The sequence below is a fragment of the Dermacentor andersoni genome, chromosome 11 (assembly GCF_023375885.2).
Source record: "Dermacentor andersoni chromosome 11, qqDerAnde1_hic_scaffold, whole genome shotgun sequence".
NCBI classification, from domain to species: Eukaryota; Metazoa; Arthropoda; class Arachnida; order Ixodida; family Ixodidae; genus Dermacentor; species Dermacentor andersoni.
In genome coordinates, this window is record NC_092824.1 from 86,384,690 (window position 1) to 86,410,465 (window position 25,776).

General features: G+C 44.9%; 1 protein-coding gene across 1 annotated transcript in view; it reads right to left on the reverse strand.

Annotated features, from left to right (window-relative positions):
- Positions 1–1,342: 1,342 nt before the first annotated feature.
- The window catches only part of Synj (synaptojanin), a 47,983-nt gene continuing 23,549 nt past the window's right edge, over positions 1,343–25,776 (reverse strand). Inside the window, exons 13-23 of the mRNA XM_050167851.3 lie at positions 25,376–25,481; positions 22,737–22,877; positions 20,580–20,772; positions 19,512–19,670; positions 18,479–18,632; positions 16,766–16,835; positions 16,282–16,488; positions 12,084–12,162; positions 6,676–6,844; positions 5,670–5,923; positions 1,343–4,934 (exon numbers count right to left, since the gene is read on the reverse strand). Coding sequence (XP_050023808.1) covers positions 4,212–4,934; positions 5,670–5,923; positions 6,676–6,844; positions 12,084–12,162; positions 16,282–16,488; positions 16,766–16,835; positions 18,479–18,632; positions 19,512–19,670; positions 20,580–20,772; positions 22,737–22,877; positions 25,376–25,481 — 2,255 coding nt within the window. The 3' untranslated portion in view covers positions 1,343–4,211. The remainder of the gene's footprint in view (positions 4,935–5,669; positions 5,924–6,675; positions 6,845–12,083; positions 12,163–16,281; positions 16,489–16,765; positions 16,836–18,478; positions 18,633–19,511; positions 19,671–20,579; positions 20,773–22,736; positions 22,878–25,375; positions 25,482–25,776) is intronic.

Genomic DNA, 25,776 nt, shown 5'->3' on the forward strand with positions numbered 1-25,776 from the left:
GCATCTGGCTATTCGTTTGCTAACGCCAAATTATGGTCACTGAATCATAGCCTAAGAATGAGCAGTGCGTGCTGACTCTAGCTTCAACGAAAACGGTCAATAGAAATTTTCAGACACTTGCTGCAGTGACTATGTAAAAGGCATGCAGCTATCGCACCTCTCGCTCAGCGACAGTCATGCTTGCTGAACAGCGAATCGGAAGCACACTGCTTCTGTGCGCGCGCGAAATAAAATGAATTAAGACGGCAAGCTGGGCGAGTTGGTGATTGAACATGTTCCTATCGGTGGGCAGCGCAACCCGGACGAAGGACGAGAGGCAGAACACAACACGAGCGCAGCACTGCGCTCGTGTTGTGTTCTGCCTCTCGTCCTTCGTCCGGGTTGCGCTGCCCACCCACAGGAACATGCGAAATAAAAGTCACACACACACACACAAACGAAATTATAAAATGGCACAATAGAACGCGGCCGTAGGCACGAGCGAACACAACGAGGCAGAAAGCTGAAATGAGGAAACTGAACGAAACTTTATATTCGACGAATCCATAACGTAAACGTACTAACAATATCGAGGTCCATTTAGTTCATGCAACATTCTTTTTAGTGTACCATACAACGTATTGTTTGTATGCTGCCACCAGGAACGGCTTGCTATCAGTTGCCACAACGCACCAAGGACAAACAAAATTTAATGTTTGCCATTAACCGTAGCCGAGGAATAACCAAATCGTAGTTGTTACCTTTGGCTCTGTCATTGTAGTAGTTTGTGTTCCTTAGACATGAAACAAGTGTGCATTACCTGAAAGTTTCGCAACTGCCAGGAAAACTCGAGTTTCGATCCTTGTTATTAGATATTCTACACAAATGAAGTCTGCTAACTAATTTGAGTCAACAAATATTAGTAGAAATTGCAATACAGCACATTTTGGGGATCAGAACGTTGCAAAAAAAAGGACTTGAATCAGTGGGACAAGATTCAAACCAAGTGTCCAGTTCAGGGTCACAAACACACGATGATGAACTGTCGCCAGCTTTGGTTATTCGGTGCGGACAGCCAATCCTCCATTTGCAATGATCTGCTTTCAAAGAAAAATGACAGGATACCTACGAACGTAAGGCCTCAAGTTTGTGATGCTGAATGCAGCTTCAGGCCTTTTGGGACTTGTTTCCCTACCAACAAGCTGTGCAAGCACACGTACATGCATTCATGCTCAAATGGAAATGACTTGTTATATCGAAGTGCATACAAGTAAGAAACAAAAGCTAGAACTTTTCCGTATTGTGGATTTACAGAAGCCTAGTTCTTACAGAAATAAAAAGTAAGCACAGTGAGGAAGGCAGGTAAAATATAAAGTACATTTTATTCGGCAACAGCAACCTCCGGTGGCCCAGCAGCCAGGAAGGAAAAGAAGAAAGGAAGTGTGTGACTCTGGGAATTTTGTAATTAAATAAACTCTTTTACACCACCACACCCCATATGCAAATGGCGGAGGAAGCGTCACTGAAATGCACAATTTACATAAAGCGCTTAGCGTGTATGTGGTGTACACAAGGGGCTGAAGTATATTACACATTGTATATATTATTGCCCGCTGCCACGCACAACAGGACAGGGACCGCACACATGTGACATTCAATAAGTGGCAGACATCGAGTATTTGTGATTGCTGCAAGCTAATGATCAGAGGACGCCACCAATAACAACCACTACGTATACACCACCTGACAGGATTTTCCTGCCTTCGAAAGACTAGAGGCCATAGGGCTTCTTACGGTTACCTAGAAAGAAATGCAGCGCCGTCACTAGACCCCACAACCTAAACAGTGTAGCCTTTGGCCTACACCCTTAAGGGTGTAATGAAGGAATGTGGTGGTTGCAATGTTCATCAAAACCTCGAAGTGCTGCAAATATAAATGTAAGCTAGATATCCCATCAACACCGCACTACATCTCACAAATTGCAGGCTCTGGCTACCTGCTTTAGGGTGCCGTGATTGTAACGCCCAGAAGGAAATTCTGTGCCTACTTTTTTTATGGTTACAACCCACAGTACAACCCCCAACCAAAAAGGGTCCCTTATGGCCTACACACTTTAGTGTGTAGTCAAAGGGTGTAGTGGTTGTAATAACATCCAGGAGTCTCAGAGTGATGTAACTGTAATATGTCAGCTGGAAGTGTGATAAACACCACACTACAACCCACAATTTAAGTAGTGCAACCCGTCTACCGTTTCTACACTTTGCTGCACAGCCTTACAAAGGCGGCTCACTAGTACAATAAGTCAAAAAGAAAAAGATGCAACTGCAAGGATAACATTACCAGAAAAGAAGGTGCAGGAAATTTGCTTCTCTCCAGATTTAGCGAAGCCCATCTACAGCATTTCCCGCATTTAATGACTAAGTATTAGCATGGGTAGTTGTGTAATTAAATGTTTTTTTCACATCACCGTAATTAAAGTCCTTTATGTCGTTTTGGCATGATAAACCCTTAACAAGCAAACATCAGCCAAGTCATTAGTTGCACCTGCCACATACTATGTACTCACATAATGTCCTTTGTATAAATGTAGTGTCCCATGTTGTCAATGTCCTAATAATACACACCTCAGCTTAGGTACCCTAATATTCTATAAGCACTGTTTCACCACACACTACTAAAAGTAAAAGTGCTTTCTATGCCACCTGAAAGTGCATTAAATCGTAATGACAGACAAGACTCCGGTCACTCATTGCATCTGACGTGGGGTTCTCAGACAGATGTCAATCCAAAGCCAACACATTCCAGCTTCCTCATGGCGGCTGAAGGCCTACAGCACCGATTTCCAGGTAGATAACCGTGAGAGACTATGTTAGAGATGCTGTTCTTGGGAACATTGACGTTTGTCCCTTGGTTTTGCATCAGACAAAAGACAGCAAGAAGCAACTAGCTGCTTTAAAGACAAAACAAACAGCAGCAGTCAACAAGACAAGTTCACTGACTCAGCAGCAATGGGCAGCTAGGAGTTAACTTAAGGCAAGCCGCAGTTTATTACCTATGCAGACACGGCATGAGTTAAAGATAGGTCTAAGTATTTTTCACATTAAGTCGGAAACATCTGCATTAAAAAGCTAGAGTAAAAAAGTAAAGACCACGACACAGTAAAACATGCAACACAAAAAAAGAAAAAGTTGTGCATTTTTTGTTTATGTGCTAACAAAGTCCACTGATGGATCATTTTGCAACACACTGAGATAATGCACTCCATTTACTGCAATAAAATATATCCGAGAATATTAAGGCAACAATAAAAAACATCACGCTCAGATTTCAGATGACTGTGCATAATTCGATGAGAAAATATAAATATTAACATAAAGAAAAGTAGAGGGCAAGTTCTCGCACGAGAAGGGACACCCACTAAGGAGCATCTAGGTTTCTAAGAGGAGACTCCCACATATATGTCCACAGACTGTTCCTATTTAAATAAAGGTATGTCGGTATGACTAGAGACACAGCAGCACACAAAACTAGGGTAGGCTGAGAAGCACGCTCACAGATTGCAAATATGCAAACATGTAATCACCATCGACAGCTACGAATGGCTGACACGGAATTCTATCCAGAGAATGTGGCCAGTGAGTACTAAGGAGTAGCATAATGAGAAACAAGGACCTTATTGATATAACAAAGGTTGTATGTGTGTCCGTGCACATAAAGCAGTAAATTAGAGCAGAATAGTACTAGTACAACAAACCACCAAGTTGTCAACGCTTACAGCCCTGCATGAGTAATGGCTCAGAGTTATAAATACTTGGCTTGGTTAGCTTTCCCGCAGATACCAGTAATGGTTATGAAGAACTTTTGGTCTCGACTGGCTGGTGAAGATTCCTTCACTATTAGCGCTAGGAATAAGCTCCTGCATTACTCGAGGAGCACGACAGGTCATTTGCATCAGGCAGGTTGTGCCGTGCAGCAGAATCTCAATTATTAATACGCACCCGTCTAAATAGCAGCCCCAGCTTAGATGTGGCAGCATCGACAAACCTGTTGACACTATCACATCTTTCCCAGTATGTTCTATCATCTGCATGCACTTTCCCTGAATTTCCACCGCATATGCATTAACGATGTTCTGTTGCAACTAGAGCCACAACTGGAATGCTTTCTGCAATGCTTCCCCCTAGGCGCAAATTCTTGTCATCAGTGTAATGAACGCGGCGCCTTCAGAAGCTTCAGTTGTTAGGCCTGGTGAACACCGGTGGGCCGGCCTTTGACCTAGCAGGAATGGGCGGAGGCTTTGTATCGGCAGCCTGCATGTTAACGGGTGCCATGACCTTTGGCCTCGACGGTATTGGCGGGGCTGGTGGCAAACTCGGGGGTGGCCCCACGGGTGGAGCCATGTGCGGGGGAGAAACCACGCTGTCAGCCGTAGGGGGTGGGGCATGGGGCGCGGCCTGTGGCACAGGAGGCGGGGCCTGCAATGGGGCGGGTGGCAAAGGTTGTTGGCTGGGATGAGCTGACTGCGTAGGGGGAGCTGGGGGTGCAGAGGTTGGTGGGCCGAAGGGAGGTGGGGCCGAAGGAGCAGGATGTGTGTGAGAGGGTGGGACCTGCGAGAAGGCAGGTGGGGCTGATGGGAGCACGGGATGCTGCTGACTGTGGAGTTCATCTCCAGCGGAAGGGTGAGTGGGTGGAGGCGGGGCAGGAGGCAGGGTCTGCCAGGGGGACGAGGGTGCTTCTTCTTCCTCTTCTGCGCCTCCAATGCCATTCTTGGCAGTGTCCGGCGGACTCTTCTCGAAAGAATCCACTCTGGGTGGCGGAGGCGGGGGAGGAGGTGTGTCCGGTGGCGGACCAGCCGAAGCAGACGCCTCAGGAGCCGTAGCAGGCGGCGGAGGCCGTATAGGTGGCGGCACCGGTCGTGGTGGGGGGACTCGCCTTGGGGGAGCAGCAGATGTAGCCTGGAATTGGGAGGGAAGACGAGCATCTTGATATTAAGCTAACGGTATGGTGTTCAGTACCTAATCAATGTTACGCTGAATTCTCTGACAAGTTGAACAGTTTTAGGGCATTTGATCAGTTCCACAGAGATTCAGAGCCCTCTGTTAAGATGAACCAATTTTCAAACTCCCTTGGTGTGTGTTTTAAAAACAAGTCCACCATACCCGACTTGATGGCACTTCAATCATTTCGTTACTTTACCAGAAAATTTGAAGAATAAGGGGACATGCTCCTCGGAGATCCATTTTAATTAACAATAAGGCAACTGGATGTAATTTATACACGATATAAAGTAACCACCCATTTTCATGTGTCTTCAGATCTTGTCAAGCCTTTCCGTTGTGGCTTTTCGTTTGTGTCCATCTCACACATTTCATACTGAAGCGAAAGTTGGTTGATTGATTGATTTTGAAAGATGCTTATAATTTCTCAATACCTTATCTGGCTATAGCAAATCAGTTCTGTGGAAGCTCGCAAGGTGGAGGAAGGTTCATAAAAGGGAAAATTGTCTGGCTATTTTTGTGTGCCCTGTGTAAGTGGGAAAAGCATGGTCCCTTGTGCAAGGCTTGGGCTAGGGCGAGTGGCGTTGGTCATAACCCTAAAGGTTGTAGCCATTGGGCACGCACACAGAAGGGTGCATTAGGTATTGCATACACAGAGTTAAGTGTAGGCTGCGAGCAAACATGCCAGCATACCTGTTCCTGCACGCCAGCTTTGACCTCTGGCTCGGGCGGGGGAGGTGGCCGCTGGGGAAGTGGCGGCCTCTGCGGGGGCGGTGGTCTCTGCGGAGGTGGAGGCCTACCCGGTGGGTTCATGGTCGGCGTTGACCGGCCCGGCACGGGGGGCGGGACGGCCGACTCCTCAGGGGCAAACCCCACTTCACCGGAGAATGAAGGGCTGCTTTTGCCAGAGGAAGACTGCGAGTGGCACTCGTAGTCGTTTGACCATTCTGCGTGTTGTGAAGAGTGAATTCACGCCTAGCTGAAACCCATTCTCTTAAACAGCATTTAGAAGAATCTCTTCATGGTTCAGCTTGGATTACTTTAGGTCATCCAAGGTGACAAAACGCTATTGAGCAAGATTGATATACTTTTAGCAATGATCACATCAGCCAGCAGTTGAGGTCGCAGTTTCGACTCACTTTTTTATTAGCAGTGCAAATAAAGATAACCTTGACTACATGTGTGGCCAGTCAGGTGCATCAGCAGCATTTCGTACAAAGTCGGTACACTGTAACTAAATACCTTAACACAAAATACAAACAGGAGATGAAATTGTGTGAATTTTACAGTAAAGAAAACAACAATATGAGTGCTCCCCACCTCACTTTGCAGTCTCACATTCTTTTGCTGTTGTTCTCTTCGGGTGTCTACTACACTAAAACCAAAAAATTACAAGAACTTTCCATTGTCTGTGTTAAGGTGCACTGGGCGCACACAAATGAGGCACGACTGCGGGGCATGATACACTTCTTATGCAGGTTAACAAAAATGCATTGCGCTGATCCCGAATGCCTTGAATTGTACGCACGTTGAAACTTTAGGGAGCTGCTTTGGAGATTTATACACGAATGAAATTGCTAGAAAGGTAAGTGAGGAAGTTATTTACAGCATAAAGTCATGCATGATACCCTGGACAAGGAGGTGGATGAAAGGTAAAGAAAAGAACGAAAGCAGGCTAAGAGTCATCTGTTAGACCGACCATCGGGTGCGGCATCGTTTCCGTCCAGCGGTGCCGCATCCTCCTCGGCATCTCTGCTGGAGGGCTCCGCCAGAGGGACCGTGTTGTTGCAGCACAGCTTCAGTTCGTGCTCCACCGCCTGTGCCCAGTTGGTGGTCTTCAGGGTCACCACTATGCGCTGGCCGTCCACCTGCAGAGAAGTTTATTCCAAGTCGCAGGGCATATTTTTGCACACTGCATCTCTCTTAGAAAGGTAATAGGTGCACTGCCTGATAAAGCCCACCCTCCAGGTAGAACAAAGCCTATCTGTCTATTCATATCTCACTGATTCATCCATCCATCTATCTCTCCATGCACATCTATTCGGCACAAGATGTTTTTGCTTTTGTCATATGACATGGCTCTTGCCATGTGACACAACTTTAAGGCGTGGTTACACATGCTCCTGACATAGTCAGTTTCGGTTTCGTGCTGAAGGTGAGGAATGCTTTACAGCAACATGCTTTAAAAAGGGGCCCTTAAATATCTTTTCTTAAAAGCTAATTTGTCATAAGCTTGCCCTCAGCTACAGGTATCCATGTGGTATTGGCTGCCTAACATTGATGATTAAAAAGTTATGTAGCGAATATTTGTTAATCAGGCTACTAAGTGATTCTTCAGAGAATTTTACTTTGTACACACTTGACCCCAATCTCATCCAGCAGAAACTGTCACCGTGTCTGAAATCTCCTATTTTTAATAATTAGAGACAACTGTGGCTGAAACACCTAATATAAAAAGTCACACTACATAGAATTTACATGAGAAAGCAAACAGTACATTTTCTTGTCCTGCATCTAATAATCCTGTACTAGTTTGAAACAGTGAACAGGCTCTCTATTACAATTATTAGCGGAACTGTTGAGGGCTACTTTCCTCACTATCGTGTCTGCGTGTAGAAAAAAATCCCAAAGATAATGGTGCCATTCCGCCGGCCTGGAAAACAGCAAAGGTCATCCTTATTCCGAAACCTGGCAAACCTTCTAGCCTCGATCATCTTCGCCCCATCTCACTAACCTCATGTGTGGGAAAGGTTATGGAGCATGCCTTCCTCACGCGAATTAACACCCATCTGGAAGACACTGCAGCGTATCCTCACTCTGTCATTGGCTTCCGGGCCCACCTGTCGACCCAAGACGTCATGCTACAACTTAAGCACCATATACTAGAAGATAGAACACGTACTACTAAAGCTATACTCGGCCTCGATCTCGAAAAAGCATTTGACAGCATAGCCCATTCCACCATTCTTGACCGCATCTCACGCCTTAATCTCGGTGCGCGCGCTTATAATTACGTCAGAGACTTTCTGTCTAATCGCACGGCCTTCCTTTCGGTGGGGGGATCTCCGCTCCGACGCCCAGACTTTGGGCAACGCGGGAACTCCCCAGGGCTCCGTTATCTCCCCAATGCTTTTTAATCTTGTCATGATCAATCTTGCCAAGGAGAGGGCAGCAAGTGGACGGTGTCACCCACACCATATATGCTGACGATATAACCATCTGGGCCCACAAAGGCAGTGACGGCGAAATAGAAACGGCACTACAATCCGCCACTGAAACAGTCGAGACCTATATCCAAGGCACGGGGCTTCGCTGTTCCCCTGCGAAGTCCAAACTCCTTCTCTACAGGCCTACTCTCCATGGCCGCCGTCCAAAATACTCCACCGCTAAACGCCATTACGAAGACATTGCACTTCATCTCATGGATGGGAGCCCCATACCCCTAGTCACCAATATCCGTGTGCTTGGCTTGCTCATAGAGGCGAACGGAGCGAATGGCATGGCCCTCGCCAAAATCAAGATGAATACAGCCAACACCATGAGACTTTTGAAGCGGGTCTCCAACCACCGTGGGGGTATGAAAGAGGAGAATCTGCTCCGATTAATCCAGTCATTCGTAATTTGCCACATCACCTACGTTGCTGCGTATCTAAACTGGTACAAGGCTGAACACACCAAGATCAACATACTTATACGCGGTGTCTATAAACAAGCCCTCGGCCTCCCCGGTTGCACCAGCACTGACCTCCTCCTTCAACTAGGCGTCCACAACACACTGGACGAACTCATCGAGGCCCAACATCGCTCTCAGCTGGAGAGACTCACTCTCACAGCGACGGGTCGCCATATCCTCACCTCGCACGGTATCACCTACCACCATCAACACCGCCATAAGCATCAGATCCCCTCCACCATACGAGCTTGGATTCACGCCGATCCTATCCCCAGAAACATGCACCCCGAATACAACCACGCACGTCGCACAGCACGTGCCACGGTTCTCACCAAATCCCTTACTCGCCACGACGGTGTGAGTTTCGTCGACGCCGCCGAATATCCCCACGGTACCCGCTTTGCAGCCGTCACCACGCGTGAAGGCTCTCTCCACCATGCTATCAGCCTAGTAACCCCACACGCTGAGGAAGCTGAAGAAGTGGCCATCGCGCTAGCCACACTAGACCCAACATGCCATACCATTGTCTCTGACTCCCGCTCCGCCGTTATCAACTATATCAACGGCCGTATTTCACACCAAGCCTTGCGCATCTTGCAACAAGCGCCCCGCTCAACCGACCATCAGGTTACACTCGTCTGGTTCCCGGCTCATGTAGGCACCGTCCACCCGCACCTCCCCAACCTTAACGAGGTTACCCACTCCTTAGCGCGAGGCCTAGTTAACCGCGCGGGAGAAGGGGAGGCTGCCCCCACCGGTAGGGATCGCCTGACACGCTACAATGATCTTGTGAAGTCCTTCTACTTAGAGCGTAGAACCTTCCCCGGCCCACACAACAAACTATCCCGAGCGCAGGCTACAACTTTCCGCCTGCTACAAACCAATACTTACCCCTCGTTACAACTTTACAACAAGATCTACCCAGACATTTACCCCAATCCCACGTGCCATATTTGCAAGACACAGCCAGCCACACTTCCACACATGCTTTGGGACTGTACACACCAATACCCCGACACTAACCCCACGACCCTCTCGTCGAGATGGCACGCTGCCCTGCGTAGCCCCAACCTTGACGACCAACTCTGGGCAACCCAGCAGGCCTGCGAGGCGGCGAAGAGGCAACACCTTGACGTCCCCACGTGGGAGGCCTAGGCCCAGCCACCATCTCTTGCTGGTTTCAATAAAGTTTATTCAGTCAGTCAGTCAAAGATAATGCAATGCAGGGCCAACCTGCGGCGGAGGTGAAGCAGGCGTTAAGCACTCCCCATACGTGGGCCGATCCCGAAGATAGTGTAATGCCGGGCCGAGCCGCGGCGGAGCTGCAGTTTGCCATTAAGGGGCCCACATACACAGCTTCGCTAGTCATCCTTAACACATTCGAAGGGCACTGAGTTTTTGATTATAATTATTAAACAGTGAGGAAGGCAACATTGTGAGGGAATAGAATGAAGGAAGTGCAACATTGCTTCAGAAATTCTGCATGAATTTGCATCCGCTGCAATCACTTTCAGGTTCCATTACGCCGACTTCATCCAGAAGTGGCCCGCTGGAATCACTTCCACTGCAACGACACTACTGTTCACAATGTTTAACGTAGAACCCAGCCATGCAATAACGGCAATATTAGGCTTAATTATATCTCCTTGAACTGGAATTTTTTATTACTACTGTTAGTGCAATTATTAGGGGTTTCCGAGGTGGCTTATACAGGATTATGCGTAAGTAAAACTTGGATCACTCATGAAAGCCTTGTAGAAACACCAGCTGGGGGACGAGACGGTAACACAACTCAGCGTTTCCTTACAAGACATGACGGCAAGGAACAGAGAAGATCCACAAGCGCACAGACTTTTAAAAACTCCTCCCCCAGTACAGTACAACTAGGGAAGTCCCCAGCTCACAAGGCACCCCACCTAGATATCTAGGGTATACTTTAGTTGTACAATTGCACTCAATATGAGCTGCAACACCGATGACCGTGGTTGAAGGGGCTCCAAAAATGCATGGTGGCGCTAGCGCACAAAAAATTGCAAAACAAAACTTAGTTACAATTACTGGTATTTATTAAACCAATATTTCGCTTGTCAGGGCTATCGTGCAGTCTTAAAGCCCTTTAAACCATAGACACCTGTGTTACAGCTGATACTGAATGCGACTGTACGTGCTAACGTCCCCGTTTGAAACAACTAAAAAATACTGAATTGCAAAACTGTACTAAACAACTGATGATAGAACTGTTAATAATAGTAGATTCCAACATAAAATTGGCCAATACGACAATATTTTGCACGAGTATTCACCCTGAAGAATAATTCTCCTAGTGGTAGTTAAAAGAGCGCGGTGCCCTCTTTGTGCAGACTTCCGCCGCAAGTAGCCAGTAGAAGTTGGCAAAGCAAGGCCTCAAACAGTAGCAGCACGGCTACATAAGTGAGTCCGCTCATCAATAATGGAAGAACAGTGTGGCCCTTTTAAGTTAGAATTTTTTCTGCCACTAAGTCATCTCTCAGCATTTAACAAACTTAGTGAAGTTCTGCGATGGAGATCTAACAGACTGAAGTCTGTGACAAGTTAGGGGTGCTGCGGTAAGTATACTGCTGTGCAACTTGGAGGCAACTTGTGCATATTTATTTGAATCTAGGCCGGCCTTGATTATAAGTAGACCCCCAAAATTTATGAGGGCAGAATAGAAGAAAGAAAAAAAGAAAAGAAAAACATTTTCTATGTATAACACGAACAGAAAAAAAGGAATTAAACTGTGAGAAAAGCTGGATTTGATTGTGGTTTTCGGTGCTCGTCGCAAGCATATGCAACTCTAATTGTCGTCTTTTCGACATCCACACTTTCTTTTCATTGATTCTTCCCACATTGTATACTGTCCTCGCTTACGATGAGACACTAAGCTTAAAGAAAGAAAGATAAACCTGCCACGCACACCAGTCCATCAGCTGTAATTGTAGCCTTTGGAATCTCGCGGCTTGCTGCCAGATCTCAAAATCTGCACAGAGAGATCCCCCCAGTTTGACAATTGCGGCCAAACTGCATCTTCGAATCAAAGCCAATTGCCGACTTTGTTACATGTGTTACAGACGTGCCAACCAACTGCATTCTCTCATTCCGTGTGAGATCATGGCGCGTCCCTGCGAAACTACATTTCGTTGTGCGGAGACAGAGAGGCCAGGTGAAGAGCAGTTGTGTGAGGGAAGCTTGTACTGAATTCTTAGGTTGCAATATAGTGCGAATTGATTCAATGCATTCTTAGTGCCTCTATAGGAGTATGAAGATGAAGAGAAATGACTCTTTCAACAAAATAACATAATAAATAGGTTTTAAATAATATCTTTAAAAAAGAAAAACAGAAGCAAATTTTCTGTGCTACAAGCCTACGAGGGCACCCTCCACCACGTAAACCAGAGGGATTGAGGAAAGCTCACCTGTGTTCCTGAAAGGTGCGTGGCTGCTAGCGCGCTCTGGCCTTCCAGGAATGTCACCCAAAGCATGTCAGCCACGTACCTGGGAATGTCCAGACACATTGCATTAAGTATCGACTGCATGCAATGACGGCAACACAACAGTGACGGTGGTGTGCTGACAACAATAACATGACGTTAAGTACAGTGGCATAACAGTATAGTACTTCATTGACTGACATCCAAGACAGCAAAGAGCTGTCACTGTGAGCTAAATGCTGAGAGTGACTCTTGCACTGTAAGTGGCTGTGAACAGCCACTGTGTTGCACATCGGCCGTGTTGCATTGTGATGCATGTGGTGACGTGACAGAGTGACCTGATGATGCCAACACAATAATGGCACAGTGACGACGACATGACAGAAAGGACACATGGACGGGCAGAGAAAACTAAAATTCAGTACCTTAACTGCTACTGCAATAAAATGTCGCTGATATGACAGCCAGGCAGATATCCATTAAAGCAGTAGCGACACAAAATTTTGAAGCTGAGTTAATGTACGAGATCGACTTACGTGAGGCGCACACGCATCGTCTGCAAGATATCCACGGGAAATGTAGCTTAGAACATATTTAAAATCAATTTTAAAGTACGTGTGCGCAGGCAACTGCAAAACGCAGCACCTTCCGACATCGACATCAAGAAAGAATTGTAAACAACCAAGAAAATGATACGTGACGAGTTTGAACTTTCTCGCTGCTCTGATTACCCCCGTGTAATTAAAATAGTAAATCAATGGCGTGATTTTGACTCACAAGCAGTCAGCGCAGCCAACGCAGCAATCGTCTTCGCGAAGCGGCTTGCCTGGCTAACGTGTTTTCTCATCGCTACCAATGGCATCGGGAAAACTAATTGTATTGTCACTTATGAGCGGCATAAATGTGCAGACAGTAATTCTGTTGACGAATATAGGTGCTTTATTACGAGCTGCGGACGGGTCAGGCTGCAAGGGCAGTCGGCCTCGGGCTCAGTCGGCCTCGGCAGTCGGCTGGCCTCGGCAGTCGGCTGGCCTCGGCAGTCGGCCTCGGCCTCGGCAGACGGCCAGCGAGCTAGGCCTATACCGTTTCCCAGCTATCGCCAGCTCCTCTGGCTTGCTCGTTCGCTACCATCAGCGTCGATAAGTGGCAGGAATGGTCCAAGTTCGTGCGTGCCACTGGACGCTTAGAATGGACCCCTTTGAAGAGCAGCCAGATTCGCTCGTTTCATTTCAAACTTGCCTGGTATACACAAAACCTGCCGAGCCTAGAGCAGTCCGATGATCTTCCACGAAGACTACGTACCCCCAAGCCTGATGCTGTGCCGACTTTTACCCCGCATTGAGTCCTGCTCCAAAATATGCTTCATTCCTAAAGTACCCTCGACTAATGGTTTGTACTACTTGTAGCAATGCATACGCATATTGATAGCTATCGCTGGCCGCATTTTCCGAGTTGCTGCTTTGTAGTGGATCCAATCAAAAGTGATTGGCCACGTCTAATATGGCAGCCACTCCCGCCTGCAGGAAATGGGCGCCACTGGACGATGAAAACGAGGACGACGGTGATCGGGAGGACATCACAAAGCATGCGCAGGCGCAGAAGATGAACTAGCAACACGAAGCTCATGTGTTGGCGAGCGTGTTGGTGTGCACATTTCACAGTTTGGTGCGATCACGAATCCAGCGGTGTTTACAATGCTTCTTATCTCCTCTCATTGCTCTCTGAAACCGAAAATCGAACTGGTCGCTACAAACAAGACTCATTTAACTGTCACGCTCTGAAGCAAATGATGTTTCGTGCAATGATTACTGGGTCATTAGCTACTTATTGCAGCAGGAAAAGACAGAAAAATTTTTTGTCAGTAATCCTTTAACAAAAAATAATTCTGCAAGCATTCATTTTAAAGTAAAACTGCTATGGCTGCTTCAATATAATTTTCAATGAAGTTTTGGACTGTCAAAAGCCTAGTGTCACGTAGTGCAGAAATAGATAAACCTATGGGTAAAATTTTACGACTGAAATTTAAGCTTATGATTGAGTCACAACTACTTGAAAGAAAAAAAAAAGAAAGAGAACAAAAAAATGTTTTCAATACTAACATTTAAAAATAAAAGCGCTTCTTTGTTACCTTTACAATGTACCTGAATCTACTGACAATTTATTTCTCTATCCTGCCACCAATTCTCAAAACAAAGAAAAGCTTTGGATGTTCCATGTTGGCCAGCTTGGGCTATTTATTGCTAACCTCCTCAGCCAATTTCTCCATTGGTGCATCTTCGCTAGGCTTCATCCACATGGATGCCTGTATTGTAATTTAGAACTTTATTAGGAAAACAAAACAACAACCTTACTAAATTTTCAAAACTAGCGATTGCTTCATTCACTTCATTATTTCATTTTAAATTAGTTTATCTCAAAATTCATTCTACCGTTTCTTTCTAGGAGTGTGGGAATACTCAAATATCACCAAATCAAATCGTGAATGTTTGAATCATTCGATTTGTGAATGGAATATGCGCTACTGGATTTTTAGAATATTCAATATACTCAATTTGGAGACCCGTACAGCGCCAGGTGCAGTGTGCGCTGCCGAGCCCCTTGTGCTCGATTGTGCCCAAGCGTGCGTTTCACTTTGTTTTAGGCACAAGAGGAGAGCAGAGCACGCCGTGGGGAAGTCTGCTGCCAGCTGATGCAGTATCGGACTTTGTCACTGTAATTGCTCCCCAACATCGGTTCAGTTAGGGGACCGCACACACATCGCCGGAGCACCCCAATTTACAGAAGGGTACCGCGTCAGCCGGGCTTGCCTCTGTGAGCAAAGGTTCGTCAGGGTCGACAGTACCGACTGAAATGACAAAGCGATGCGGACAGAGGAAACTGCAACAAAAGCAGTACGTATTTCGTAAAGTGCGGTTGCGTGTTCTAAGATCAGGGCAATTAGCTGCCAACACGCATGCAGATTGTGCTGGATACATGGCAATGAACTTACACAGCCATCAATCTAAACCACACATGTGATCTTAGTACCAATCACTGATAAGCCACCTACATATTAGCAATGTACGTACAATGAAACGGGGCGAAAGGTGCCTGCTCTTTACCGTCGGTGCCAACTACGTGCGGAGCAGCGATCGAGTCATGTGATGCACGGTCCCTTCATCTGTCGTGCAGACTGGCCTATCAATAACCTATCTAACAACCCACCTGATGTGAAGCTGAGATAGCCCTTCTGTATTTTGAAGAAAAAGGGTAAAGCAAAAGTTTCTATGCACCAAATAAAGGATTGCCGCAAAACACAGGTACACTATTACACTGAGAGCCTCATTGGTATTCAGTACGACAGAATGTCAGCTTGTCAATAGGTTCAGAGAAAAAAAGCACTTGATTCTATTCAACAAAAATTTTATTGATAAAAAAATATTTTACAGACCTTCATAAACTAGAACTGAGCTGTAATCAGTGCTGACACACTAATTTGGTGTTCCATTTAATAAGAGTACACACCATATTCTATATCTTGATTTCTATGTACCCAAGTTACTGATAGATTGCTACATTATTTTTATGCAATACTAGGAAATTCCCAAGCATGCGCAACCCTATATTTCCTTGCGCAAGATATGTAAGTATTAAATTTTGTGAAACATTTTCCGATATTCGGCTTTTTTTAAAATTTGATTTGATAATCAATTCAAAATCAACTATTCGGTATTCGCACACACTTACTTCTTTCTCACTGCTGCATCTTTTTCCTATCGCTCACACTCTAATAATCTAAGTTTTACTTTGGTTATGAATTATAATTCATAAAGACACGAGCTTGTAATATTGCTCGCTTCTAGACCAATACACCCATAGTGGGTAAGGAGCAGTGTTCCAGAAATGAAATAGAAGCACTTTCTAGAAATTAGGTTAAACCTGGAATACTGAAAACCAGCATGGCACCTGGGCATGACCTGCGACATAGGACTGCGCCGTGGCACGCCGAAAATCTCTGAGGCCATGTTATGGGATTCGCAAACCACCAGGTGCCCACATTGTCAGCTAAGGTGTTATTAAAAGGCTGCTAATCGGAAAACAGAAAATTAAGACGTTTACCAGCCTCTCTACTATATTCATGCAAACACGTGGAGAAGGCACAAACGGCACTTCCAAGTCCAAATACACTATGGCATGGCTTTACCTGATCAGGATAACTTCTCCCACTGTTGCGAACGCCTGAATAAGCGCTCCAAGGAATGTGTCTTCAAATGTGGCCCCTTCTTCTTCGAGGTGCACCACCACGGTACCGTCTGGTGGTCCCATAAGCTCCACAACCTCTCGGAAAGTCTGTTCTCGAACTGCTTCATCCACCTGAGAAACCTCGATGTCAATGTCGGCCACCACGGGCCTGAAAATATCGCAAAGGGAAGAGCCATTGTGAAAACAGCTATCTGCTATAAACAGAAACAACAGCAAAACAAGGTGCCAACAGTAAGCAATGAGAAGGAATTAAATGTGGCACATCTGAGTCATTGCCCCTGCTGACGAAAGAAGTCAAGCAAGGTAACACAAGCAAGGTAAACGAGGAGTGTATCTAGAATTTATATCAATTAGGACAGGATAACCTCTAAAAAATAGGTTTGGATAACAAGAAATAGGCAAGTCGGGCAGATCTACTCCCTCACCTGTGATCAGACGTTTTGAGTTCAGCTCTACCGTAATGCGCGATGCGTCCGGGGCTCCAGAAAGGGTCCTCTGCAGAAAGAGTAAGTTTTTTGTGATCAGCAAGATCGGCCAGTTGTGCATGGTGGACAATAAAGGAATAGAATAGAAAAGAAAGAAAGCAATTGTTGTACCGGCGAAGGAAAAAGTAAGCTATAAGATGTTTGAACACGAGTTGCATGAATAGGAAGTGCTGTAGCTCTTCGAAAACCATCAATAAACATTCTGTGTTGCCCTGACCCTAATTTCTGCAAGTGTGTCACAGATAGATAGATAGATCGATCGATCGATCAGTCAATCAATCAATCGATCAATCAATCATTCAACCAATCAATCAATCAATTTTATTATTACATAAAAATAATATACAGATAACCTCCAAGATGCTAGATGCGTAACCTCCAAGATGCTAAAGAACACAGGAAAACAAGTATGTTTCGGTCTGGTCGGACCTTTTCACGCTTTAAATTGGTGTTAATAGCGGTAAATTTAAAAAGAATAAAACTCAATCATTTATGCAAGGAAATGCCACAAAAGGTTACTATAATACAATTAAACTGCAATGTAACAAAGTCTGTAAGATTGGCAATTTACTTTGTTATATTGTAACTCGACATTTTATGCAAATTTACTTCGTTCTATTGAAACTTCCTTATACTGTAATTTGACCTTTTATCCAAATAAGTACATTTGCTGAAAAAATGTTCTTAGGTGGAAAGGGGCCGCAGAATTTTCCGAATTATCACACAATTGAAAAAAGCAAACTGAATGAGAAAACTTATTTTGATAAATTTGAGAGTCGGCGACTAATGATACTGTTTCAAGCTCTGTATGTCGACTATATCTTCACATCAGCGGTCTGAATTAAGCAAAGTCAACCACGCTGTCGCGTGCACTTCGGCCCCACGGCTGACAGCGTTGCCCGTACTTGGACGACACTATAATTAAAACACGCCAGCGGTGAGGAGCAGATGCTTGGTCTGCCTCTCGCTCCAACGAGTCAATGAAACTCGAGGTTACGACCTCCAATACTAAGCACGCAAGATGACTGCTTACATAATGCTACGTCGTCTGGGCACACCCACTCTTTGCACACTCGGCAGATTACTTATAAAGCAGGGTGCGCGCCTGCGTATGCGCTCAGCCACACGTACAGCCGTGTGCAGCCACGGCCGAAACACGCACCAACTTAGCCTTCACCAAACTTATCTGGCGGTCACTTTTTAGTATTGTGCTTACAGAGATATACAGACAATTTCAAAGAAATACAAAAGAAGTAAGTTTTGACAGCCTGCTAATAAAGTTGATTTCTCCTGACAGCGTTGATAGGCTGCTTTAGTTACTGCAGAAAGCCTAAGACTTAACATAACCTAACTGAGCACATCAATTACTAACATTCAGTTGCAAATGTCCTTTCTAGACAGGGAGAGAGAACTTGAGTTGGCTGACGTAGAGTAGTTAACGAGCTGAGAACACAGGCATCCAAATGCACATTTGAATGGCTGTGCAAAACACGGATTCAACAGAGAAGTGAACGCTGTGTTTTATGGTCCCTCCTCCCCGCATTGCATCCGTGTTTTGAACTGCCGTTCGAATTTGCCTTTCAGCTAACTTCCTAAGTTAGTAAGTTATCTTAGTCTTACGAAAGTGCAAAGGAAGCCAATTTACATATTCACCTGTCTCTGAAAGTAGTCGCCGTCTGCGGTACAGTATCCGGTCTGTCCAGGCTGGGACCCGGCACTTTTCACTTGTGTCATAGTCATCCGAGAAGAGGTCATACTTGTAAGTAGGCGCAAAGTTGATCTCCCCTTCTATAAAGTTCTTGAACACCTGTTGTCAAGAGAATAGGCAGTGCCCTCAAATGTGTCAGTAGGACTAACAGAAGAATGCGTGCTGAATGTAACACTTCTAGACAGAAACGTGTAAATAATACACCACTGAAACAACATCCCAACGCAGCGTGTTAATTATAAACCTTTATCCTTGCCGGGGCTTGCTTGACAAATAATTTACTATTGCCTGTATTTTAACCCATGCTTGTGCCTTCTTACCCATAAACACTCTTCAACACAGATAGCTTATCCAAGAGCTAGCTTAAACATAGCAGTTTCTCAAACGGGGTCCGACCAATAGCCAAGTGCAAACAACATGCTTTGTATGCTAGCTTAGATTTAGATGCCTGTTAAAGAAACCCAGCTGATCAAAATTATCTGGAGCCCTCCAACATGGTGTCTCTCATAGCCTCAGTGTTGTTTCAAGATGCTAAATCACAAAGCTTACTGTTAGTTTATGCTGCTCATGTCTTTCCTTTTCCGACATGGCAGACCGGTTAAAAAAGCCTGCGCATTTTTTTAATGATGCAGAAATTCATGGACTTCTCCTGAAGTCTGGTTTCAGGGGACTTAGATGTTGATTACAAGGCATCTTCAAGGGACGACGAGACCAACAAAGAAGTCATGCTGCCTCAGAAACACTAATTATTGTAATTAAAGTAACTAATTAGCATAAGTCATATTTAGATTAAAAATATAGTAAAATGTTTCGGCCACATATTACGAACAGATCACCCGGTACCCAAAGGAAAACACCCAGCACCCAAAGGGTTGATGATATGAAGTGTTCTGCTCCATACTTTTCATGAGCGTTTCATCAGGCAATGATAATATGGGTTGGCAACTGGACGAGTGACCACAGGTTTTGCCAACTGACCTGCCCCTGCTGCTGCTGCACTCTTAGCTGGTCATGCTTGAGCAGCTCTGGCCAGTTGCCCTGCTTGACCAGGTCCTTGACTTCTTCATTCTCCAAGTCCATCCGGTAGTTGAAGTCCCCGCACCAGAAGACGTAGTCGTGGGAATTCAATGTCCTCCCCTACGCAGCAGTGTCAAGAGAGTGGTGATGCTTACTCAGAAACGCTATTCCGCAATACTTTTTTGCAGGACATCAAACCGTGTACCGTATCTACTCAATTCTCAAGCGCTCTTGATTGTAAAATGCACTCTGGCCGTATTTCAACAATTTTTAATTGCACTGCCCTTGACTGCTAACATAACAAATCTTTTTTAAAGTCAGAAAGCAATGCTGCTTTGTTCTCATTTGAAAAAATGAAAATATTATTGCATCTGGATCACGGCAGTCATGGGCTCAGCATAGCTCGCTCATTCTCTGTCATAACTCTCTGTTATCACTGTCAAGAGCTCAGAGCATTTTATCCTCAGTGCCATCACATATTTGAGATACTGCACTTCTTCAATGCTTTGCAGCATATGGCAGCCTCACAAACTCATGGAGTGGACACAATGTTGCAGTAACGACAGATCACAGCACCATAATACCTGTTTTTGCATTTTGCTTTTCCATACAAAGCCAATCACAGGTGCGCACTCCTTGGCATTTTTGCAGACATCCGTTAATAACACTTCTTCCAACTTTTTCGTGTTCTTCAACATTATCATCTTGTTTATCCTTGTAACATTTTCTTTGACAGAAGTCAGCAGAAAAGAAAACTATTTGTCCCGAGCCAGGATTCAATCTTAAGTGCGCAATATATATGGGTTGTCACGCTGTCATTGTTTTACAGTTGGCGCTGTCATCGATGTACTGGCACCATGCCACTTTTGCTTCCATCACGGCAGCTACCAGCTTTGGGCGGCACAAGAGATCTTCCTTGGAGCAACCCATAGCTTTATTATCACTTTTTTTTGACAGCACCAAAAATAGACAGCCATTCATTAGCAAGTGCCAACAAATGCAACAAACCCGAGAGCCCCAAGTTCTCACCATGGGGAAGGTGACCTTGCGTGTAATCTCGGCATAGTCTGCATTTCGTTCGGACACTTTAGACTGTCCTGCTGCGAAATGGGCGCACACAAAACACAACGAGGTGCTGTGGAAGAGGAAGCGGATGGCCACACCACCCTTGTTTCCTGCTGCTCCGCCCAGGCCTGTCTTCACCGTGTCCACTGCCACGTCCCTGGAGAAAACGCATATCAGAATGAAAATAAGGCAGTGTTAACCCTCATGTGCCTAATTTATTTATTTATTTATTTATTTTCTTTCTGCATGCTTTCAAAACCCGAAGGCGTTAAAGAAAGGAGTGCAGTCAACAAAAAATAATGCACCAAAAAAAAAGAAAGAGAACCCAAGATATTAACAAAAGGCATTCTGAACAGCAGTTTTGAAATTGGTAGAGTCAGTGATGCGGAAAGGCAATTCCAGTCCGTGCTTGTCCTAGGGACGAATGAGTCATTGTAATGGTTTGTGCAGCACAATCGCACCCCAACTTTAAGGCGGTGGTGTCTGCGGGATGAAATATAATATGGAGGGGTAAAAAGGGTTTCCTTTAAAAAGGGGTTCAGATGAAAAACATTGTGAAAGAGGCAAAGACAGGAACATTTACGGCATAATAAGAGTTCGTTTCATTGATGAGAGACCTGTGTAGCGAGAATAATTAGACAAGATAAAGTGTGCACCTCGGTTTTGAGTACGTTCTAGAGTAGAAACTAATAAAGACTGAGTTGGATCCTAAATGGCTGAAGCACACTAAAATCTGAAGCGAACTAATGTTTTTTGAAGAGTTAACTTCAGCATGGAAGGGGCCGAGCTAAAGTTTTGGTGTAAGTACCCAAGCATGCAGTTAGTGTTACCATTAACATAGTGAATATGCGAATGCCGACAAAGGTTATTTGATATGTGAAAGCCGAGATATTTATAAGAGGTAACTGACATCACAGAAGCACCATTAACCCTTTCGCTGTCGGGCCTTTCTGGCCATGACGCACCCCCAGTGTCAGCTTGGTTTCAGGGAACGAGCATAACAGGGAATGAACATAGCAATTTATTTTTGATTATGATTGGTATACAAATAACATAGTCAATGCAATATGCACATTTCAGTGTTCTGCAGCTGCTGTTAGTAAACATCATCATCATCATCAGCCTGACTAACATCCGTTCAACATCCGAATCTGACGATGCAGAACTCGTCTCTTTCTCGCATGAGACGTTGTCTGAGTCCAAATCCGAGCTCGGCTCGTATTCTGAATCGGAAGAGCCACCGCTCCAATGAGCAGACGAAGGTCCCGCGCGCCTCAGCTATCCGAAAGTAACTGCGCGCAGGAAGGATGTGCTTTCAGTCGCCAGCACAACGGAGAGAAATGGGACGTTGTGTGATCAAGAAGACAGAGGGAGATGGCAAAAGGCTAAAACAAAGTTCGAAGGGCTTTACATTTACTGCTGCAAGTCTGAAGCGACGGTGCGGCGAGAGAGTGAAAACAGCAATTGAGTCACTCTTTTCGGAGAGGCAACGGGGCGTGCGCCTGAACTTGACGCGCCGTAGCAAACATACCAACAGAAGAAAAATAAAAACCTTCAAACCAGCGGAGATGGCAGAACAACCCTTGAACCCATAACTAGACGCGCGCGATGCATGATCCAGCGAACGGGGAGCCACCGCGCCACTCAGCGAAGAGAAATGGGGGAGTGGCAGTCGCACCGTACTCTTCGATACATGTATTACACAGGTCGTGGCGAAAATAGAAACTTGTAGAAAGAGTCAACAGATGGCATGGCCAATTTAGGAGCGCCAGCTTTGCGCTCAGGCGCGAAATTTTGAACGCATGATAGAGAACGTACCGGTACGTCAGTGACACTGTGGGGGGGAAGCGCGATGACGTACCGGTACGTCCGTGACAGTGAAAGGGTTAATAAAGTATGTGTGCATCGAAAAGGAATTTGAAAATTGAAAAGGAATTTTCTAATGTATTTTTCTAAAGATTAAGAGGGCTTGGACTTTCATTTAGTTCAAGAAATAGGCAAGCCGGAAACGTTGTGGCAGTACTTCAACATGACCCCAAGTCGTAAAGAACTTTTTAGACAACTCGGGTAAACAAACAAATTGAGCTAAAGCAGGTAAGAAGGGCCCTGCAACAGACTGACCTGATGTAGGAGGCATGCTCAGGCCGCACGAAGATGAAAAGGCAGACTCCAACCAGCTGCGCGGACGTGAGCAGCACATATTTATGCTTCTGGCTGATGGTCTTCTGGAGTTCCACCATCCACTCCTTCTGGCTGGAAGAGCTGCACCGTGTTAAAGTATAATTAAGTTCCAGAGATTTATGTGCCAAAGTGAGGCCTACTACAGTGAGGGACTCCGTAATAATTTTGATCATTTCTGGTTCTTTAACGTTAATCCAATGCACATTACACAGCATTTTTTTGGATTTGCCCCCATCAATATGCAGCTGCTGCCGCTGGGATTTAATCCCGTGACCTTGGGTTTAACAGTGCAACGCCAGAACGACTACGCCAGCAAGGCAGGTACCTGTACAGTATACAGAAGAGAGGAGACAGAAATTGGCACACTGCGCTTCGAAATAAAAAAGCTCGCAGGTCCCCATCCTACACCTAAGCGACTGATGCAACAACATTAAAGTGTCCTACCTATCATTCAATGACGATCAATCAATATCCAAATGAATTACCTCCTCCTTCCAAAGTTATCTGTAAACTGATCTTACAATCTGCTGGTACTACCTACCAACTCTTTACGACCTTGATCCAGCAATGTTGCCCACCTACTTCTCACAAACCTTATATCTACTGACTCAGTCTATTTATGGTGTGTCATCTATACATGTCTCTACCACGGTGGTTATTACGCACCGCTGTCACTAGTTCACCAGTAACATAGCAGCATGACTGCTGCTTAACATGCTAAGAGCATGATTAAACACCGCAATTATCTGGGGACCTCTGGTGCATTGAAACCCTTGCACTAACATACATTATGCACTAGTATCAGGATAAGTGCTCCCACACCTTTGATTGCCTCCAACTGCCTCTGAGATCGGCCAGCTGGAAGTTTCGTGTCGACATCATCAACGAAGGCCAGTGACTGTCCTGTATAATGCTATAGCGTTTTAAAAAGTTGGATGTTGCCCCTTGTGCAAGTTAGTGCAATTGACACAGAAGCCAGGCTCATAAACATCTGCCCACAAACGAAAACACAAAGAAAAATAAAAACAAAAAAATCATGTACGTGTCCAGTCTGGCCCATGAGCCTTGAGTCACATATAGGTGTTTTTTTCTTTCTTTTCTTTCAGAAGCAAGGCTAAGTCTGTCTTACACATTCTTAACTGCATTTAAGGAGCCCCGCAGCAGTATTTAGCAGAGGCACAGAGCTTAATTCATTGCTTTGTGACTTATAGTGAAGAAATGTGGGAGTTCCTCGCCTGAAGGCAACACGAGCTGCCACCCGACTTTGCCGGTGGAGTCACCCCAGACAACAGCTACAGAGAGTACTTTTCAAAACAATAAGTAATACAATGCGCATGTTTTACATGCAGTAAACCCTCGTAATAGAATAATCTGGACAGGAAATTTACTTCCTTCTAACTTTATAAGCAGCATTGCGTTAAAAGCGGAGGAGCTATGGGAGAGTCATAGAAATGCAAGAACTTGAAGAACCTCACAGCATGTTTAATAAGGTGATTTCATCATAACGAGGGCATACTGTGCATTCAATCGAAATATTGAAGTGCAACTCAATATCCACATGCTTGTGCTTAGAACACGTCAACATCAATGACACATTCATCCTCGTCCCATTTTAATGATCCATAATCTCCTTTCTTGACTCTGGTCTGAGCGAAGACTGACCAAGGCACCATATTTCCCCAAGCAAAAGGTGACTATCAGTATGATGCACGGAAGGGCCAATTAGAAACTTGGAAAACATTTTTAAATGATAATACTACGAGGCAGACTACAAATACATAATCGAATCATAGCCACAGGCTTCAAGTAGAATGTTTCATCATTGTGCAACATGAAATGTGCCACATCAAGGAATGTCGATGCACGAACCCTGCATACCCACAGGCATGCTTTGTGGCAAGAGATTGCCATGCTGAAACCATGGTGCACTAGGATGAGAGTGCAAGCTGGATTTGCATAGAACGTGCCATGCAGGCAAGTACTGTTGTAACTAAGAGGGTTACGTGCTGCTACATGCTGACATAGACACCCTTTTCTATTTACTGTGCTTTTGCTTGCTCGCAGATTTGTGCCTCGTCGTGTGCACATGGATTTCTTCCTACGACTCCAAAAGGCCTTCCTCACAAAGCTCAGAATCCAAATAAATATGCTTCTAACACCTTCCAACGCAGAAGCACAGAAAGGAAATGCATTACATTTGAAGCGTGGTTCATATTACGATGTGACATGCTTTCTCAACCATGTGATTGCCAAAGTATAGCGAGAAAAGAGGGAGAGAAGAAAAAAATGTTATCTTCGTGCTACAACACGCAAACTAATACACTACTCTGATTGGACACAAATATTAAGCCTTTAAAATGCTTATTCTGATAGGGGAAGTTGCCATCCATTCAGCTGTAATGTTACAAAAGAAAGATCACATTGGCCCTTCCAAAAAAAAAAAACACTTTGTGGTCGAAGAAATATTAGCCCTCCATCAAGGAATCAACAACTTGAACACACAACACCATTTTGCTCTCACGATACACAACAAATTCAAACATGGAAAACCGTCTGAAAATGCACTCTCATTTACTTGCCTCGCATTAACAATGTTCTGCGCATTCAGGTCAACTATTTCCTGAAAGCCGATGGCGTAAATGTCTGTGGCCGTCAAGTCCACTTGGTGGCTGACATCGACGAGGGCTAAGGAGAAAAAGCAAATTAGTAATTAGATCACACTATGACAATATAGTGACTTCCAATCAACTGCATAGCAGAATAACTCCATTAATATCATATTCTCTAATTACAACCGAATCATGAACATTTCTGCTATGAAGACTTCCCTATTTAGCATTTTACAAAAAGCTTTTTTGTCTAACGCTGTTCTACGAATTGTATCAGCACTATTTTGTCTAATGACCAACTACTCCTTTCTCCATAGTACACATCCCAATAGCATTGATCATCATTACAAAGTAGGCACCCATTGTGCAAG